This window comes from Phacochoerus africanus, chromosome 15 (genome assembly GCF_016906955.1).
Source record: "Phacochoerus africanus isolate WHEZ1 chromosome 15, ROS_Pafr_v1, whole genome shotgun sequence".
NCBI lineage: Eukaryota > Metazoa > Chordata > Mammalia > Artiodactyla > Suidae > Phacochoerus > Phacochoerus africanus.
In genome coordinates, this window is record NC_062558.1 from 108,044,449 (window position 1) to 108,064,355 (window position 19,907).

At 44.2% G+C, this 19,907-nt stretch overlaps 1 protein-coding gene across 1 annotated transcript in view; it reads left to right on the forward strand.

The window, feature by feature from the left end:
- Window positions 1-19,907, forward strand: part of DNTT (DNA nucleotidylexotransferase) — a 33,284-nt gene that overhangs the window by 3,179 nt on the left and 10,198 nt on the right. Inside the window, exons 2-8 of the mRNA XM_047762266.1 lie at window positions 10,361-10,535; window positions 11,712-11,840; window positions 13,048-13,218; window positions 14,278-14,349; window positions 16,376-16,499; window positions 18,395-18,527; window positions 19,640-19,748. Coding sequence (XP_047618222.1) covers window positions 10,361-10,535; window positions 11,712-11,840; window positions 13,048-13,218; window positions 14,278-14,349; window positions 16,376-16,499; window positions 18,395-18,527; window positions 19,640-19,748 — 913 coding nt within the window. The remainder of the gene's footprint in view (window positions 1-10,360; window positions 10,536-11,711; window positions 11,841-13,047; window positions 13,219-14,277; window positions 14,350-16,375; window positions 16,500-18,394; window positions 18,528-19,639; window positions 19,749-19,907) is intronic.

Genomic DNA, 19,907 nt, shown 5'->3' on the forward strand with positions numbered 1-19,907 from the left:
ACATGTGCACTATATATTTGAGTTGGACTTCCTTAATATTTATGTTATATTGCAAAAGACATGCTATTCCATGTACTGTAGGAAGCTGGTTCTTAAACGATAAATCAGAGGAGGTGTCAAGTTCTTTGAGGCATTTTTGCCCTCCTTTAAAAGGTTACTGAAAGGTTCCTATCGTGGCACAGCAGAAATGAATCTGACTAGGAACCATGAAGTTGCGGGTTCGATCCCTGGCCTCAATCAGTGGGTTAAGGATCTGGCATTGCCTTGAGCTGTGGTGTAGGTGGTGGACTTGGCTCGGATCTGATGTTGCTGTCTGTGGCTGTGGTGTAGGCCAGCAGCTGTAGCTCCGATTTGACTCCTAGCCTAGGAACCTCCATATGCCATGGGTGTGGCCCTAAAAGGCAAAAAAAAAAGAGAAAAGTTTACTGAACTTTATTCCATGGCCAATATTCCACATTTTAGAGCAATCTCATAATCTTCACGTTCTCTGGGACAAGCTAGAGAAGGATCTGAATCTAGTGTTTGTCACTTTCTTCTTTTATTTATTTTTTTTTCATTTTTATTTTTTTGTCTTTTTTGTCTTTTTAGGGCCACACCCACAGCATATGGAGGTTCCCAGGCTAAAGGTCTAATCGGAGCTACAGCTGCCGGCCTACACCACAGCCCCAGCAATGCCAGATCCAAGCCGCGTCTGTGACCTATACCACAGCTCACGGCAATGCTGGATCCTTAACCCACTGAGCGAGGCCAGGGATCGAACCCGCAACCTCATGGTTCCTAGTCAGATTCATTTCCACTGCGCCATGACAGGAACTCCTCTTCTTTTATTTTTAATTTAAGCTATTTAAAAATTTTTATCTACATCAACCCTCCTCTATGAATACATTAGCTAAGCCTATCATCTGTCTTGACTTGAATCATTGATGGACTACATCACCCAGCAGTTTAATACTTGCTGAGTTCCCCTGTTCAAGCAGTAAAAGCGCGTCACATGATAATTTTGCCCTGCCTGGACTTCCGTCATTTGTCTCCAGGTGTGCCCTTGGAAGGCCTTGTTTTTGATGAAAGCAAGGTAGACCATCCTGGCATCACAAATAAAGGATCCTGTTATTACCCACTCTGCACAAGATTCGTCAGGTTCTGGAGACACAAAATAGAAGAAAACTAGAGCCCTGCAAGCAAAGAGTTTACAATCAGACAAGGGAGTCAGGAAGAGTGTCCTTATTGTCTCCTAGTATGAAAAGAAAGCATAATGTATTTTCCAAGTATGTACTAGTCTTCCTTTTTTTTTTTTAAATTAGCATTTTCCTACCCAACCTTTACTTCCAGCCTTCTGTGTCGTTTTGGTTTAGCTATATCTAACCTATCTGCCTGTAGTTTCCATCCACTCATTATGTGACTTTTGAATTGTGTTTTCTACCTCATTCATTATCCTAAAACTATTTTCCTCAAAGTCCCAAAGAAACTTGTTTTTTTACCTGAATTTTCTTTTCTTTTTTTGCTTTTGAGGGCTGCGCCCTTGGCATATGGAAGTTCCCAGGCTAGGGGTCGAATCAGAGCTGTAGTCGCCGGTCTACACTGAAGACAGAGCAACTTGGGATCTCAGCTGCATCTGCAACCTACACCACGGCTCATGGCAGCACTGGATCCCTGACCCACTGAGCGAGGCCAGGGATCCATCCTCATGGATATGAGTCAGATTCATTTCTGGTGGGCTGCAATGGGAACTCCCACCTGAATGTTGATAAAGACCCTCCTTGACCAAACTCTATCATGGCTTCTAGCAACTTAAGGCCATGCCCCTATAACTCCCTCATCCCCTTAAAATGCCTGCCTGAGAAAGCTCTAGGCTGCCAGGAGAACTTACTATTTCTTCCAGCCAAAACCTGGCAATAGGCAAATAGATCCCTGGGCCAGACAATTGCTTTGGAAACCTTCCATTATAAATCCTTTCTCTGGGTGGTAAATCTTTCAACCACCCAGAACTGTCTTCTCAAGGACCTGAGAACAAACATCCAGGGACATCACTCTCACTTCTGGTGTCTGTGGGGACGTTAGGGAAGGGCCTAACTTCAGTGGGGCCCTTTGCTCTTTCACCACTGCCTCCTGTCACTAAGTTTCCAGAAGTGTTTCTCTTCTGAATAAGCAGCAATGGGCAGATCCAGGTGGCCAAGTCACCCACTCCAACCTTCTTAATGCCCCTATGTGCCTTTCCCTTAGCACACTCCAGCCTTTAAAAGGTCCCCTGCCTTCTGTTCCCTCAAAGCTGAGTTCTATTCATGCTGGACTGGCTTCCCTATTGCAATAGCTATTACCAAATCAAATCTATTCTTCTTGCTTTGGCTAGTGTCCAGCTTTGTTTATCTTTGACAATGTCTTATCGCTTCAAATTTGTGGCATCTGAAATAAAAATATTAAAAGTCTTTGTTTGCAAAAAAAACTGAACACCAGATGAAAGAGATGCGTTACCTGCTCTAGAAAATACGATGCTGAACTGGCCCACCTGGTACCCCTTCCAGATCCAGTATCCAAACACATCTTCATTGGTTTCTCTTTATGTTTTCTCCTCACTCTTTTCCTCCCAACCTTGAATGCCTTCTCCCTACATCTCTCTGCATCTAACGGCTAAGACCCCTGAGCCTACCTAGAGGAGGGAACCTTGTCCCTGGTCACAGGTGTGATCCATGGCCTGGAGTTGGCCCCCAGCTCTTCCACTTGGCTGGCTTTGCTGCTCATCTCATCCAGTTATGCCCTATGAGGGCAAGGGCGTCACTGGGGCCATTACGTAGATCTCATCTTTAGACCCTTGACTGTCTTCTTACATGGAGTAGGCCTCAGGAAATATTTTCTCAAACAATGATTTATCTGGTGAATATGAAACGAACAAAAGGAACTTATGATTACCAAGAGCAGTTTTTGTCTCTGCATTTTTTTCTACAATGCATCAGTGTTACCACTGTGATCAGCAAAGTAATGAATACTATTTTTATAAGTTCAAGAGCATGCAGTGTAAACTCTAGTCCTGCTCTGGTTCAGATTATTTTCAAAATGTATGAATTTCAAATTAATGAAAATGCTCATAGTCTCATTTAATGAGGTACAAAAAAAATCAAGGCAAGGCTCTCTTGATATTAAGTATATCAAGAACTGGAAATAGAAAACTGTCTTTACTGGTGCTCGTAAAAGTGTGGGATAAAATCAAATAAAACAACTTTGATTTTTCTGTGTCAGGGATTCTGAAACAGATTGGTTGCTAGGGAAATTGGCAGGAAGATTTTTAAACCGTAAACATCTTGGTCTAACTGTAAATAGCTATTTGAAATCATTGTTTACAAAATAAGTCCTCTGTCAGGTGGGAAGAATCATGAATGCCCTCTCCAGGGAAAGAAAACAGGTTTAAAGACAAAGAAAAAAGCAGGATTAGGGAAGTCAGACTGGGGTGTTAGTTTGGCTCCCTGCAAAGAAGGATGGCTGTGGTGTGGGTTGCAGACAAGACGCAGCATTGGAACTTCCATATGCTGAAGGTGCATGTGGAAAGGCAAAAAAAAAAAAAAAAAAGAAGAAGAAGAAGAAGAAGAAGAAGAAAGATAATGAGTTTATTTCTCAATTTGGAGCTTTCTGGACCTCTGCAGGCCACATTCATAATTCTTATCATTTCTTTTTACCACGTGTGTTATTACATACTTAATGCTTTTATTTGAATTGCCCCAAAGTTGAATCGTTGTAATCATTGTAATCATTGTAAAATTAGCTTTGTCCTAAGGAATAACATCCGTCAAAACAATGGGTTCGAGATGCATAATTTTAAAATATAAATAAACATAAACTTTTAAAGTGTTTGATTGTGTTCTCCCTAAAATTACCTCATATACCTGTAGCTCAGTGAGTAGTACCATGTGGAGAAACATTGCTGTAACTGAGCCTCAAGTCCAGTGTGGGGATCGAATCCAAGCTGGGGCAGGGAAAGAGCGATCTTTCTCAGCAGCGCTGCTTCACAAAGTGTAGTTCTTGGGCTCTGGGGTGGCTTTGAAATATGAGGAATTTCCAGGGAGAATTAGAGACTGTTTTCTCTTCCTTTTTTTTTTTTTTTTTTTTTTTTTGCTTTTTAGGGCCACACCTGCAGCATATGGATGTTCCCAGGCTAGGGGTCAAATCGGAGCTACAGCTGCCGGCTTACGCCACAGCCACAGCAACGTCAGATCTGAGTTGCATCTTCAACCTACACTACAACTCACAGCAGTGCCAGATCTTTAACCCACTGACTGAGTCCAGGAAGTGAAGCCGAAACCTCATGGATACTAGTCGGATTCATTTCCACTGTGCCACAACGGGAACTCCCCCCTTCCCTTTTATTGACAGGGCCGGTAACTGCTTCAGCCAGGGACTGAGTATCCCTGGTAGATGCTAGACTTTTAGAAACATGCCTTTAGAGCTATGGATTAATCTGTTGGGTTTCTTCATTCTGCCGGGGTCTCCCTATTGACCATTACTGTGAATCTGGCTGTGAGTTGGGCACTGGGCATGACTATAATCATGCAGATCATGACATTTGCCCCTTCCCTCAGGGACATCAAGGACCAAGCCAACTATGTTTCAGTTCAGCACTGATTGAAGAAGACCCTGCATGTTTTTCCCTGTGGGAAACTGAGGGACAAATCCTAGTTCAGAATCCCTATAATGGATTCACACCCTCCCAAACCTAGTCCAAGGCTTTTGTTTTGTTTTGTTTTTGTCTTTTTAGGGCCACACCCACAGCATTCGGAGGTTCCCAGGCTAGGGGTCTAATCAGAGCTACAGCTGCCAGCCTATGCCACAGCCACAGCAATGACAGATCCAAGCTGAGTCTGCGACCTGCACCACAGCTCATGGCAACACCGGATCTTTACCCCACTGAGCAAGGCCAGGGATTGAACCTGCAACCTCATGGTTCCTAGTTGGATTTGTTTCCGCTGAGCCACAACAGGAACTCCCAAGGCACTGTTAATTGATCTTGACTGAGAAACTGAGTGCACTTGAAGAACCGAATCCACCAATATTTCAGGAGCAGCCAGAGCGCCTTAGGGTTTTTAGAAGAGGTTAAGGGCAGCTGCCTGAGGCTTGCTGCCACCTTTTATCATAAGAAGAAAGTCCAGGGCAGGACAGAGACTACCTCAACCCCAGCCCCAGGTTTATTTTCCCTTGAAAATGACATCCGTGTGTATTTTTTCCCTGAAGTAAAAAAGTGATGATAGATGGTTCAAGACTGAAAGTGGGAAAATATAGAAAAATGCTTAAAACAAAACCTCATGCAGGGGTCTAACCACAGTCTAGTAGACGTTAAGAGATTGCTTGAGTCATGCACACCTGGGTTTGAATCTTGGCTTCGTGTAACCTCTAAAGGCCTTGGCTTTCTCATCTGTAATTATACTAACTTTATTGCCCACCTCATAAGACTCTTGCAGGAATTGAATAAGAATATACATGTGTGTGTGTGTGTGTGCACACACACGCGTGTGGGCCCATGCATACACATAGTTATTCTTGCTAGTGGTCTGAAGTATTTCTTTTTCTTTCATATATACCAATATTTAATTGTTTCTTAATTGTTTTATGGCACCTCCCTAGGCATTCTGCTTTGTTGGTTGTTTTTTTTTTTCTTTTTCTTTTTCTTTTTTTTTTTTTTTTTTAGAGCTGAAGCCATAGCATATGGAGGTTCCCAGGCTAGGGGTCGAATCAGAGCTACAGCTGCTGGCCTACACCACAGCCATAGCAATGTTGGATCTGAGCCACGTCTGTGACCTACACCACAGCTCATGACAAGGCTGGATCCTACACCCACTGAGCTAAGCCAGGGATCGAACTTGCAACCTCATGGTTCCTAGTCAGATTTGTTTCCACTACGCCATAACGGGAACTCCTCCCCAGGCACTCTGGATGTCTCTGTCATACTCTAGGTGAAGAGATGGTGGTGGAGGGGCAGGGATGCTAACTGTGGATGGTGAGGGAGCTGAATTTGGAAGAGGAGCCCTGGGGCTCATCCTATATTCCTCTACAGTTTAGGCAAAATGCAGAACTTAGGGAGCCTGACAGCCTCCTGTGAACTCTCCATCTTGGTGTGTAGCTATGGCAACTCTTCTTTCAGACTTTCTGGGACAGTCCTTATTGTAGCCCATGTACATTGGACCTAAAACATCACAACGTGAATTCTACGTGGCTCAGCAGGGAGAGTGTGTCTAATAGTGTTGTACAGGAAGTGTCATTCCATCTCTCTTTGCGCCCTTTGGAGAGACTCTTCAGGGTGATGGTAATGACAGCAGTCATACCCATTCAGATGTTATTCTTTCTGAGGAAAGAGACACTCTCACCGCAGCCATGGGATAAGCCGACGTCACAGAGGGGTTGGTCAGTGGGGTCCAGCACACAGGTTTGGGGTTACAACAGACCTCGGATTAAATCCCTGCTCCACTGATAAGTAGCTGGGTGATTTTTAATGTCTCTACCTAAGCTCTCTTACTTTTAGATGGGGATAATCATACCTGTCATTGTGTTACTGACACTTAAATGAGGTATTGTATGAAATGTGCCCACCGTGGTTCTGGCACATGGTAATATTCTAATATTATCAGTGTTTATATTGGAGTATCAACAGGGCAGAGAGAACCGCTATACCAGCACATAGCTGCCATGACACAGCAATACGATATTGGCAGCAAAACAGGCTAGAGGTGGTGACCCTCCTTGGGGATACTGTCTGCTAAGGGCTCAGAACTGAAGGCGAGCAAAGGCTTTATTGTGATTGGAAACCAAACCCACGGTATCTCCAAGATATGGTTGTACTGTGCTGATGCCGAAGTTTCTAATGCTGACTTTCAATCTCTTACCTTGTAAGTACACGTCGTACTGAACTCTTAAGTAGCACAGTGTGAATGGCAGGAGAGGTTTTGTTTGATTTTTTTTTTCTTTCTGTATGGCTTTATTATTGTTGCTGTTGTTTTCTTTGGTTTGCCAGTTGCTTAATGAGCAGGGATTGGAAGTTTCAATCAGGGTTTTCCTTTCATAGGATGTATAGCCTATGTGCACGAACAGGCTTCTGTGACTTCTGTAAGAGATGCATGTGGTCCTCACCCAACAGGTGAGCTCAGACATCCCCACACTGTCCCAGGAAATCCCAAGTGAAGAGGTACTGGGGTGGGGGGATGCAGTGGGGCGCAAGAGTGGATGGCGAGGGGCTTTAATTTGGAAGCCGAGTCCCAGAGCTCCTGCTCAGCACACCCTCCTCCCTCTGAGGTTTAGACAAAACCCTGTTTATAATAATAATAACAATAAATGTTATATAACGATAGTAATATAGTAATAAAGTTTCCTTTCAAAGGGCAGAAATACAGAAGGGATAGTACTGACTATGTAACACTACTAATTCTTTTGTTGTGTCTTCAACAAAGAAAACATAACAAGCTTCCAATAAGTTTACCATAAATAATCTTTGGAATTATGTGGGCATACAACAGGGAAGACCCAGCTAGCCGCCTCCTCTTAGCCCTTGCCAAGGGCTGTCTTACCCTGACTTACTTCTGCCTGGGCGTGCTGCCCATCCTGCCTTCCAGGTGGTCTCAGCTCTGATCTCCAGCCCTCACCTCTCTCCCAGTGCCAGCCTCCGATCCCAACTATCAGCCAGATATTTTCATCTGGATCTCTAGCCATCCTTCCAATGCAGCATGCCTGAAATAAACTTCAATTCCTCCGCTCCCCCCCCCCCGCCCCAAAGAGTTGCACCATCCTGAATCCCTATTTCTACCACAAATGATGACGCTTGACTGTGATAGATAGGCAGGAGTAATATCTGACTCTATTCTTCACTTCACCTGTTATAGATGAGCTAATGCCAGCTGTTCGTCATAAAGTCTCCTTTGCCTTCCTCTCTGGCACTACAGGAACCAGGCTGAGGTTAAAAATCATCTTATATCTGGTTCAATGATTTATCCTCTAAAGGAGCTCCCAACCCTCCCCAACCCTCCTCATTCCATAACTCCCCTCTCCAAATCATTATATGCACCAGATTAGTCTCTTTAAATAACATATAGCAATGCCGGAGTTCCCGTCATGGCTCAGTGGTTAACGAATCCGACGAAGAACCATAAGGTTGCGGTTCGATCCCTGGCCTGGCTCAGTGGGTTAAGGATCCAGCGTTGCCCTGAGCTGTGGTGTGGGTCGCAGACTCGGCTCAGATCCCGCGTTGCTGTGGCTCTTGATGTAGGCCAGCGGCTACAGCTCCGATAAGATCCCCTAGCCTGGGAACCTCCATATGCCACAGGAGTGGCCCAAGAAAATGGCAAAAAGACCAAAAAAAAAAAAATATATATATAGCAATGCCATCAATGTCCTGCTCGCAAAAGCTGCCAGTGGCTCCAAAACCCCAGATCCAACTTCCTCAACGAGGCTTCAAAGACTGTCTATAGTGCGGTTGCCCCCACTGACTCAGCTGCATCTACAACCACTTCCCAACATGAATTCTTCACTCCAGTTCAGACCAACGTCCTTCCTTTCCTCTGTCCTCTGAAACTTTTCTTCCAGGAGGACCCAAAGTCCTGCCTTCCAGACACCTGTCTCTCCTTTCCATCAAGACTGGGGCCAGAGCCCGCTTTTCTACAAAGCCATCCACCTCTCGCAGCCCTCACCAAATTCTTTTCCTTCTTCATACTCCACTTGCAGATCTTGTCCCAGGCTCATGTCCTATCATAACAAAATGTTAGCTATCTGTTTCACATATGATGCTGATGCCCAGAAACTTCCCTTATCTTCTTTGGTAACTAACTGCTTCCCATCACCACCACGAGGAACCTAGGGCTGTGGATATAACAATGAGACAAAAAATAATCCAAGAGTCAATCAAGAAAAGGAGAAGAAGAAAAAAAGAAGTCAAGCACAAGAAGTGGGAAAAAGAAACTAATTCCATTTTTCTCTTAGATGCCTATGTATACTATTTGCTGTTGCTATTTCCCAGATCCATAGACTATTTGAACTGAAGGAGCCTTAAAAATGACTGGTTCCAAAGATGATGCTGACTGTGAAACCTTGTTAAAAACCAGAAATAACATGCTTGACCCAGAAAAGACAATCAAAAGGATAAATATCATTTACCAGCTGTGTGACCTTCAGGATGTCTTAACCTCTCTGTTATTCAATTTCCTCTTCTTTTATTCTTTTTAGGGCCACACTTGGGGCACATGCAAGTTCCCAGGCTAGGGCTCAAATCGGAGCTGCAACTGCTGGCCTACACCACAGCCGCAGCAATGCCAGACCTGAGCTGCATCTGTGACCTATGCCGCAGCTTGTGGCCGCACCAGATCCTTAATCCACTGAGCGAGGCCAAGGATGGAATCCACATCCTCATGGATACTCGTCGGCTTCTTAATCTGCTGAGCCACACAGGAACTCCCATGTTCCTCATTTTTGAAGTGTGACTGGTATAACATTTACTTCGGAAGCTATGTATTACATGAGATGATGTGTATAAGAGTGCTCAGATGATGCTCAAACAGGGTGAGTGCTCAGTACTTATTAGAGAAAAGATAACAGGATCTTCCATCACAGGATCGTGCTTTGACATACACATAAAGCAGTATTTCTCCAAGGCTGGTCACTACCTATTAATGGGCTGTGAGGTTAATTTAGTGGGATGTTATAAGCATATCTGCATCTATATCTATCTCTATTGGGGTCACGGTGAAACGTGTGTTTTTAACTCTGGGTCATAAGCAAGTTTGAAAGACACTGAGCTAAAGCCCTCTGCAAATAAAAATGAAGTGGCACCTCAAAGTCTCAGGCAGTGTGCAAGGTGCTAATTTAAGAATGATTTCATCCTCCCTCCTCTTTAGACCTTGGTTTTCCAATGACACCACAACCTTCCAAGTGTTTTCTTGTATCTGATACGTAACGTAGACTGCCGTTGCCACACTAATTGAAATAGAACCCCCTCGCGTGGAGTCCTAAGTTCTCCGTGCCTGTGGTCAGATCTACCGTGCATCTTTCTCCATTGGATGGAATGCTCTGAACTCCTCAGGGAAAGAGGAGAGCTTTCTTTTTTCTTTTTCTTTCTTTCTTTTTTAGGGCAGCACCCATGGCATATGGAAGTTCCCAGGCTAGAAGTCAAATCGGAGCTGTAGCTGCCAGCTACAGCAATGCCAGATCTCAGCTGCATCTGCAACCTACGCCACAGCTCACAGCAATGCCATATCCTTAACCCACTGAGCGAGTTTGGGGATGGAACCTGCATCCTCTTGGATACTTATCAGTTTCGTTTCCATGGAGCCACAGCAGGAACTCCGAGACCTTCTCATTTTCAAAGTGCCTTCCCCTGGTAACTTTGTCTTGCATTCTGCAGTGATTCTGTCACCCACATTGTGGCAGAAAACAACTCTGGTTCAGAGGTTCTGGAGTGGCTTCAGGCACAGAAAATAAGAGCCAGCTCACAGCTAGAACTCCTTGACGTCTCCTGGCTGATAGAAAGTATGGGAGCAGGAAAGCCCGTGGAGATGACAGGAAAACACCAGCTCGTTGTAAGTGTCATGGTTGTGATTTTCATTGCCCTTTGCTTGATGATTAAGAACATGGGCTGTAGAATCAACTGTCTCTACTTACTCCCTGTGTGACCTTGAGTAAGTCACTCAGCTTCTCTGAGCTTCGGTTTCTTCCTCTATACTCTGAGAACAATAGCACCTGCCTATCTTGTAAGATGGTTATGAGGATTAGAAGCACATACACAGAAAGTGCTTAATTCAGAGCCTGATATAAATATGTACTTCATAAATGGTAACTTTCTTTATGAATAAGTCTGTACACAAATATTTCAACATATTGAAGTCTTGATGTTCTATCAGCCAGAAGATAGGTGGTTCCTATTTTTTTCTTACTGTGATTGTTCATACAGAAAAAAAATAGGGATGGGAGAGAGAAATTAGGAGTTTGGGATTAACATATACACACTACTATATATAAAATGAATAATCAACAAGGACCTACTATATAGCACAGGGAACTCTATCAGTATCTTGTAATGACCCATAATGAAAAAAAATCTGAAAACTAATACATATATAAATATGGGTGTGTATAATTGAATCGCTTGTCTGTACATTTGAAACTAACACCACATTGTCAATTAACTATACCTCAATTTAAAAGTACAGAGGAGTTCCCGTTGTGGCTCAGTGGTTAATGAATCCGACTGGGAACCATGTGGTTGTGGGTTCGATCCCTGGGCTTGCTCAGTGGGTTAAGGATCCGGCGTTGCCATGAGCTGTGGTGTAGGTCGCAGACGTGGCTTGGATCTCGCGTTGCTGCAGCTCTGGCGTAGGCCTGCAGCTACAGCTCTGATTAGACCCCTAGCCTGGGAATCTCCATATGCCACGGGAGTGGCCCTAGAAAAGGCAAAAAGCCAAAAAAAAAAAGAAAGAAAGAAAATTAAGCTCAATTCCAAATCCTTCACCAATGGACTACATAAGTTCACAGAAAAGGAAAATGATATTGAATTGGTGGTTCTTTTTCATGTTGTTTTCTCTGATTGCAAAAAGTAATGCATGTTAATTATAGCAAATTCAAATATTAGAGACGTATAATTTTATTCTCTTTCTGGAGATAACTAGCATCAAACTGCCTCCAATGTTTTCTTCATACATATCTATTATTATTACTATCACTTGTTATTAAAAATGGATGCTTATGCATTTGTTTAGGTGAGAACAGACTGTTCAGCCAGCCCCAGCCCAGGCTCTCAGAACACTCCACCGCCTGCTGTAAAAAAGATCTCTCAGTACGCGTGTCAGAGACGAACCACTTTAAACAACTGTAACCACATATTCACGGTAATGGGGCTTTACAACAACAGGTAGAGCAAATGGAGAGCTTGTTTCCATGGATCTCCAAATTAGACTATGAAGTTTCCTGAAAATCTAGGAAAGTTTTCCCCACTCTTACCCACTCCTCTAAGCTGACCTGTGGTTCCTCTTTCTGTCATGGAAGTAGACAAATATATTTCGAGCATGTTCTTTAGATATGATAGGTCACTATTTATTGGGAGCTGTCATTAATGGACACAACACGCAACACAGGCGAATATTCTGAAAACCCGGATATGGATTGTAATTAGTCCGCTACATAGTAAAAGCAAATTATAGAAATAGCAATTGTGAATAAATAGCTTTTGCTGGAAAACCAGAAGATTGAAAATCAGCAGCCCTAGATTCAGCCTCTCTGATATTCATTAGCTTGAGCAAGTTAATGCCTCTCTCTGAGCCCATTCCTTATCGGCTCAGTAAGAAATTAATTAGGTCAACTCTAAAGCCGCATTCCACCCTGAAGTTCAATAATTATGTTTCAAATGACTCTAACAAGCCCCAACAGCTTGTCCTCCAGCCTAGAGTCAATAGTCAGATGGATACAATATGCATTAGTATATCAAATACAAAAACTTCTCCTTTTGAGACTTCAAGCCCCACATGTGCAAGGAAGACCAGGAAATTGCAGCTACTGGACACATTTAGCACGATTCCGCACAGCTGCAGCTACTTCCTCCTCCGCCAGAAATGAAAACGAGCCCTACCTTAAATAACCCTGGCTGTGGCTTTGTGCCACTTGTGATTAAACCCACTCATTCTACAAGCTTGTACTAAGTGCTGTGTTCACATCCAAGCCCAGATATTGGGCTTGTCAGTGATCAAGGCAGAATCCCGGACACAGGCTAATGGAAAAGTCACCAAAGATAGTGCCAAATAACAACTAGGAAGGTGCGGCGAGGGTGAAATCAGTTTTTAGTTAAATCTCTCCTGAATACTGAATGCCGGTGAACGCAGAGTTTCCTTACAAAGCACTCTGTGGCCTTTCTTTTCAGTTCAACTCTGCTCATCCAACAGGGGATGGGGGCAAAGGTACAGGAGACCCAAGCCTGCCCGATCTTCGAGAGAATAGGAGGTTTTCTAATACTTAATGGAGAGCAAGAGGCATTTGCAAGTGACCACTGGCTTGGGGGCTGGGAAACAGACTGTGTTTTGCTCACCCGGTTTTATTCTTCAGGATGCCTTTGAGGTGCTGGCTGAAAATTATGAGTTTAGAGAAAATGAAACCTTCTGTCTCGCATTTATGAGAGCGGCTTCTGTACTTAAATCTCTGCCATTCACAATCATCAGTATGAAGGACACAGAAGGAATTCCCTGCCTGGGGGACAAAGTGAAGTGTGTCATAGAGGTAAGGGTGAAATGTGATTTGTCCCACCTCCTCATAGGCATGGAGGGAGGGAGGGAGAGAGAGATGCAGTAAATAGATTTTCCTTTACCTATGTAGATGCAGTATTCATGACTTATTTTCCTTTCTAATATGCATATATATATTACATAGATCGATAGATCGATAGATTGATAGATCGATAGATAGATAGATAGATAGATAGATAGATAGATAGATAGATAGATGATAGACAGACAGACAGACATATCTATGTGTAATTCATACCCCAGTATTACCACACTGGGAGCCACCTGGGGCCAGCCAGTCAAAAAAGAACTTTCCAGTGTTATTACAAAAGACTCTAGTGACCTAAAAGCTCAACAGGAAGGGGTGCTATGACTTTGAACACAGGTTGTGTGAAGAACCTCACTTCCACTCAGGGGACCTTACCTCCAGAATGGTGGTGGGTTTGATGGGCAGTGGGGCTGATTCTGCATCTCTACCTGTGTGTTCTGAGAAGAGAGCCAGGAATGGGTATTCATTTATTTAATGATGTTTAAGGATTCCCCAGCAAGGCAAGGTGGTCATCCAAGAGGTTTCCGTATAGCCAGTGCAAGGTAAATGATTCAAGGGAAATAATTCCAACCCTTATTTAGAGGAGGTTAGGTGGCTCTAAGCTAGACATCATAGGGCTTGAACTTGGAATAGATGTTTAGTGGGTCCAGAACAAACCTGCTCGGATGAATGGTCCTCTTGCTTGTGCTAGTTTATATCCATTGAAAAGAAAATTATCACGAATGCTTAGAGACATACTTTTGTCAGGGAATATTTTAGTTTGGTGTTCTGTAGATTTTGACCCTAATCGTTCTGTACCTTCCTCCCTGAGGATTGTAAAGGGGTGCTTGGAAATATAATGACCTGGGATTTTCAAGCAGGAAATGTCTTCTTTTCTCTGGATCAGCCAAGGAAATACCTGGTGTATTTAATAACAACTCAAGCTGCTAGATCTGGGGACTGAACATCTCAGACTATGATTACGTCACATCACCAATTTAAAATCTTTCTCAACTGTACATGCAGGAAATTATTGAAGATGGAGAAAGTTCTGAAGTTAAAGCTGTGTTAAATGATGAACGTTATCAGTCCTTCAAAGTAAGTGATTTTATGTGTATTTATCAGATAATCCTATTACTTATTCTAAGTACTTGTATTCTTCAGCGTGGGATGCCATAACAAAATGCCACAGACTGAGTGACTTAACAGATATTTATTTTCTCACCATTATGAGGCTGGATGTCTGAGATCAGGGTGCCAGCATGGTTGGGCTCTGGTTAGGGCTCTCCCCAAAGCTCCGCCTCCAGATACCATCGTATTGGAGGTCAGTATTTCAACATATAAATTTGGGACCCAGGGGCAGGGGGCACAATGCGGTCCATAGGGGTGGTCTAGGGAGCAGATGCCTAAATAAATGTGGGTGCTTGAGCTTACTGCCAGGCTACGGTGAGATGCAAGTGACCTTACCTCCCAGGAGTCTGTCACTCCTGGGTACAAAGATCATGGAAATGAAATTGAGAGTATTAATGGCCTGAACCTAGCCAGAACACAGACTGGGACTTGAACCCAGGTGCCGGGACTCAAACCCGGCCTAAACCCAGTTTGGGACTTGAGCGCACGTTTTAAATTAGCACTCACCCGATGTCTGGACTTACTGAGGTTCAGGTTCTTTATACCTCTGTGCAGAAGGAATTCAGCGAGAGATGAAGTGATAGGCAAGAAATAGATTTCTTAGGATAGGACACTTGTGAAAGACACAAGCGGGCAGGCAAGGAAGCTCTGCCCTGAGGTCCCCGTGGGCTACAGTTTTATCCTCCAAGGAGAGTGGGGGTTGGAAAAGCCCACCTCTCCCTTTCTGGGAGTAGTGGCTCCTCCTTAGTATCCTGTAAGGTGTGTATTCACATCAGCAGAAGGGTGGTCCTCAAACTCTTGCCCTGGGTCTGAATCTGAATGCAGGCCTCATCCCATCCCCCACCCAACAGACCTGAGGCAATTTTCACTCCTCCACTAATCAAGCAAGCCTGCCTTGTGCTGATGGCTTTTTTGAAAAAATTATTAGCTTACAGTGATCTCCCAAAGCCCCCTAGGTTTCCCTCTCTATGGTCCTTTACTGGGACTTCTACACCTACCTGTGTCTACTCCATCCCTATTAGAAACACTAGCACTGTGAGACAAAACTAATCTGCCCTTAAAGAATAAACCTGTGCTGGAGAGCTCCTCACTGCATCCTTGTCTACTTTGAAGCAGCATTTTTTACCTTCCAATATTCCCTACCTACCCCCGAATTGCAGGCAGCAGAAACTTCCACCAGTCCCTCCAGTTCAGAAGGGATGCTCAGGGGAGTTCCTGTTATGGCGCAGCAGAAACGGAATCCGACTAGTATCCATGAGGATGCGGGTTCCATCCCTGGCCTGGCTCAGTGGGTTAAGGATCCAGCATTGCCGTGAGCTGTGATGTAGGTCACAGATGTGGCTTGGATTCCCACATTGCTGTGGCTGTGGCTGTGGCTGTGGCTGTGGCCAGCATCTAAAGCTCCAATTGAACCCCTAGCCTGAGAAGAACTTCCATATGCCGAGGGTCAGCCCTGAAAAGCAAAAACTAATTAATTAATTAATTAAAGTGATGGTCAGGCCTAAACACTGGTGGAGGGCGGGAGCCCAGGCTCAGAGTACGGACAGGCTGGGATGAGGCTGGGCTCTACCACGTACCAGTTGTGTGATGATGGAAAATGTATGCAACCTAAATTTGTGCACCCTTCTTTAAATTGTGAGGATGAATATGCATGAGTGTGTGTGAGAGACTCTTGGCGAAGGGGAATGTTGGATTCAGATTCTTGTCACACATTGACAGTGCAGGCAATCCTAGTGGTTATACCAAAACCTTGGCAGTGCCAGAGCTGCCTCCTTGTTTTTGCTTTGTTTAGTAATACATATATCAGGAAAGACCCTCCTGAAATAGAAGCACCTCTGAAGAATTACCATTACCCACCTGCTTGTCGTTTTCAGAAAAAACTAGGTCAGAGGTTTGTTCACACTTTTAAAAATCACTTAACCTTGAAAAGTATCACTTCATTGTCATAGTGATTGTTTTAGAAACTAAAGGCCTACTTTTGCCTTTGTTTCAGCTCTTTACTTCTGTATTTGGAGTGGGATTGAAGACATCTGAGAGATGGTTCAGGATGGGGTTCAGAAGTCTGAGTAAAATAAGGTCGGACAAAACCCTGACATTCACAAGAATGCAGAAAGCAGGTGACTTGTCTCTCCTTAAAAATCTCACGTTGTGGCCGGGGGCTAGTCAGGCTGTGGTAGGGATCGGGCAGCCGTTCTTCACACTTCAACTCCAGTCTTGGTTAACTGGACACTTGTTTGGCCTCTATTCATGATATAGCTAAAAGCCCAAGCTTTTGGAATTGGGCAGACCTGGATCCAAATCCTGGTTCTGACACTCTCCAGCTGTGTGATCTTGAACAAGTCAGTTAAAATCTATTCTACTTTCTGCATCTAAGAGTTGGTTTTTTAGATTCCACATGTAAGTGACATCAAGCAATACTTGTCATTTGGTGTCTGATATATTTCACTTAGCCTCAAGCCCTCTAGTTCATTCATGTTGTTGCAAATGAGAAGATTACCTTTATTTCATTGTATGCTAATTAGCCCGATTGTGGTAACACTTCACAATGTATACATGTGTCAAAACCTCACGTCGTCGTGGAGTCGTGGCTCAGTGGTTAATGAACTTGACTAGGAACCATGAGGTTTCAGGTTTGATCCCTGGCCTCGCTCAGTGGGCTAAGGATCTGGCATTGCCATGACTGTGTATGTCACAGAGGTGGTTCAGATCCAGCATTGCTGTGGCTCTGGCATAGGCTGGCGGCTATAGCTCTGATTAGACCCCTAGCCAGGGAACCTCCATATGTCGCAGGAATGGCCCTAGAAAAGGCAAAAAGCCAAAAAAAAAAAAATGCAACAACCTCATGTTGTACACCTTAAATTTGCACGATTTTTGTCAGTTATACCTCAATAAAGCTGGGGAAAAAAAGAGAGAAAGGACTGCCCCCAAAGACCTGACAATTAGGAAATGGGCATCCTCTGGAGGTTTCGGAGCCTCCCATTATTCTGCCCAGATTCAGGCAGAGTGTGAAGGACTGGCTCTTGGGTATCCAAGGAAAGAGGGCAGTGCCCTGTATTGAAGGATAACTAGCTGCCCCTTGGGCTCTATGAATCTCTCCTGCACCTTGTGCCCCTCCCCTCCCGTGCTTCACCCCAATTCTTGGAGATAAAACTCCCATCCTCTTTATACCTCTACTCTGCACCTCCCTCTATGGGGCTGTGGGACTAACCAAGTCGTTAGAACCACTCTGCATCATCAGCACAGCTCTGACCTTTTGTTTAATTCCTCTTGATCAGACAAAGAAGCAATAAGCTGGACCACCAGAGACATTTTCTAACTCGCCTCAAGGGCAAGTCTACCCTCTTCCTATTCTTGACTTTAACTCTTTAATTCATCTCTCTCCAACCCGAAACCCGTCCCATGCCAAATCTTTATGCACTGGTCTTTTTAAAATAATAGAGCTCAGCTTATTAATCAAGAGGGCTGATTCTTCAGTAGGAAGGCAGAGGTGAAGAGCCCGGTTCTAGGAAATCAAATTTCATCAGGAAATGGTAAGCCTCTCGGTCAGAAAGCAAAGTGCCATCGTTAACATGAAAAATCCACCACCAATGGGAGTTCCCCTTGTGGCTCAGCAGTAATGAACCCGACTAGCATCCATGAGGATGAGGGTTCCATCCCTGGCCTTGCTCAGTGGGTTAATGGATCCAGCGTTGCCATGAGCTGTGCTGGACGTTGCAGACCCGGCTCGGATCTGGCGTTGCTGTGGCTGTGGCGTAGGCCAGTGGCTACAGTTCTGATTCGACCCCTAGCCTGGGAATTTCTATATACCTCAGGTGCGACCCTAAAAAGGAAAAAAAAAAAAAAAAAACCTCACCACCAAGAGGACTCAGATTACTGAGTCTCTGGAACAGTTTGGTGTGGACATCTGTGCTTATGTTAGCTCCATGTGAGGGCTAATCCCCTCCCACTGAGGGCTGGTTATTTCACACAAGGCGTGTCCCTTTCTCCACTGACCTGTCCGATGGCCTCTCAGGATTCCTCTATTACGAAGACCTTGTCAGCTGTGTGACCAGGGCCGAAGCGGAGGCAGTTGGCGTGCTGGTTAAAGAGGCGGTCCGGGCATTTCTGCCCGATGCCTTCGTCACCATGACGGGAGGATTTCGGAGGTAAATAGTGAGGAAGGCTGCTTCAGCCTCCGCTGCTCTGACACCTGCAGTGCCCCCCGCCCATGTTCAGAGGTTTTGGCCCAAAGGACCTTTGGTGGTCTGGCACCAGCCTCCCACTGCAGCCTCATCTCCTGTACCTCGTGGGTCACTCCAGCAGCCCCAAGTGACTTGTTACTCCCTGCACACACATGAGCTCTTTCTTGTCTCTGTGACTGCTCAGTCCAGCCTTTCTGCTTGGACTGGCTTTCCTCAACTTGTCACCTGGCTCATTTCTCCTTATCCTTTAAGGTTCCATTCAGATGCCACCTCTTCCAGAAAGCCTTCCTTGATGCCCTCCTCCCCATGCCGGGTGAGGCACCCCTCCTCAGTGCCCCCTGGACAACTGCCAAGTCATGTGTATTGTTTGTTTGCATGTTTTCCCCACTGAGTTCTTAGGTTTAATGCTCAGGGAGAACCAGTGTGTGGTGCCTGGCACAAAGTAGGCACTTCTGAGAGACTGGCTGAGTCCGCAAATGAATGAATGAATGAACTCTTCACAGAGATGCCTGCAATTGTTGGATAGCGAAGCCTCCATTTCAGAAAGCAACTCCTCTCCTCCTGCAGCCTCTCTTCCAACTCTCCCTGTGGCCCTCTTATGTGGTGCCTGCTGGTTTGGGGAGGTGATGGAGAAAGTGGAAGGGAAGATTGAATCTAAAAAAAGGCCCTTAATCTATGTCATAATTCCAAGAGCCCTCTCCATTACGTGTATAGATTTCTTGGTTTTCTTGTGGCCATGCTTGTCTCTGTGTGTGGGTGTGTGTGCATGTGTGGGTGTGGAGAAGAAATAATATGCCGTTTTTACCCACGTATACATGAAAATATGCATACTGTATATGATTACAAATTTTTTTCTGTGTCATAAATTTATTTTTTAAGGAGCAGAGTATGGAAACAGTGCTATTTTATTTAATTAATTAATTAAATTAATTAAATTTTATTTAAAAAAATACGTCATGAGCACTTGTGTTACAAACCTTAAGCACGGGCCATAGAGAAGCAGGTGGCTTTTCAACTAAAATTAAGAGCTATAAATCTAATGTCTCTCCATTTTATACTTTTTTTTTTTTAATCAGGGGTAAGAAGATGGGGCATGACGTAGATTTTTTAATTACCAGCCCAGGATCAACAGATGATGAAGAGCAGCAGCTTTTGCCTAAGGTGGTAAACTTGTGGGAAAGAGAGGTAAGAAGAAAGACCCTAAGTAGACGTTTGGATGCTCGAGAATTATATTAATTAATATATTGTATTAAATATTACATTAAATGAAGTTGAATTTGGCACACTCTTTACCTTGTAATTGTGTAATGACCGTCTAATTGATTCTCAACTATTGGCAACAGC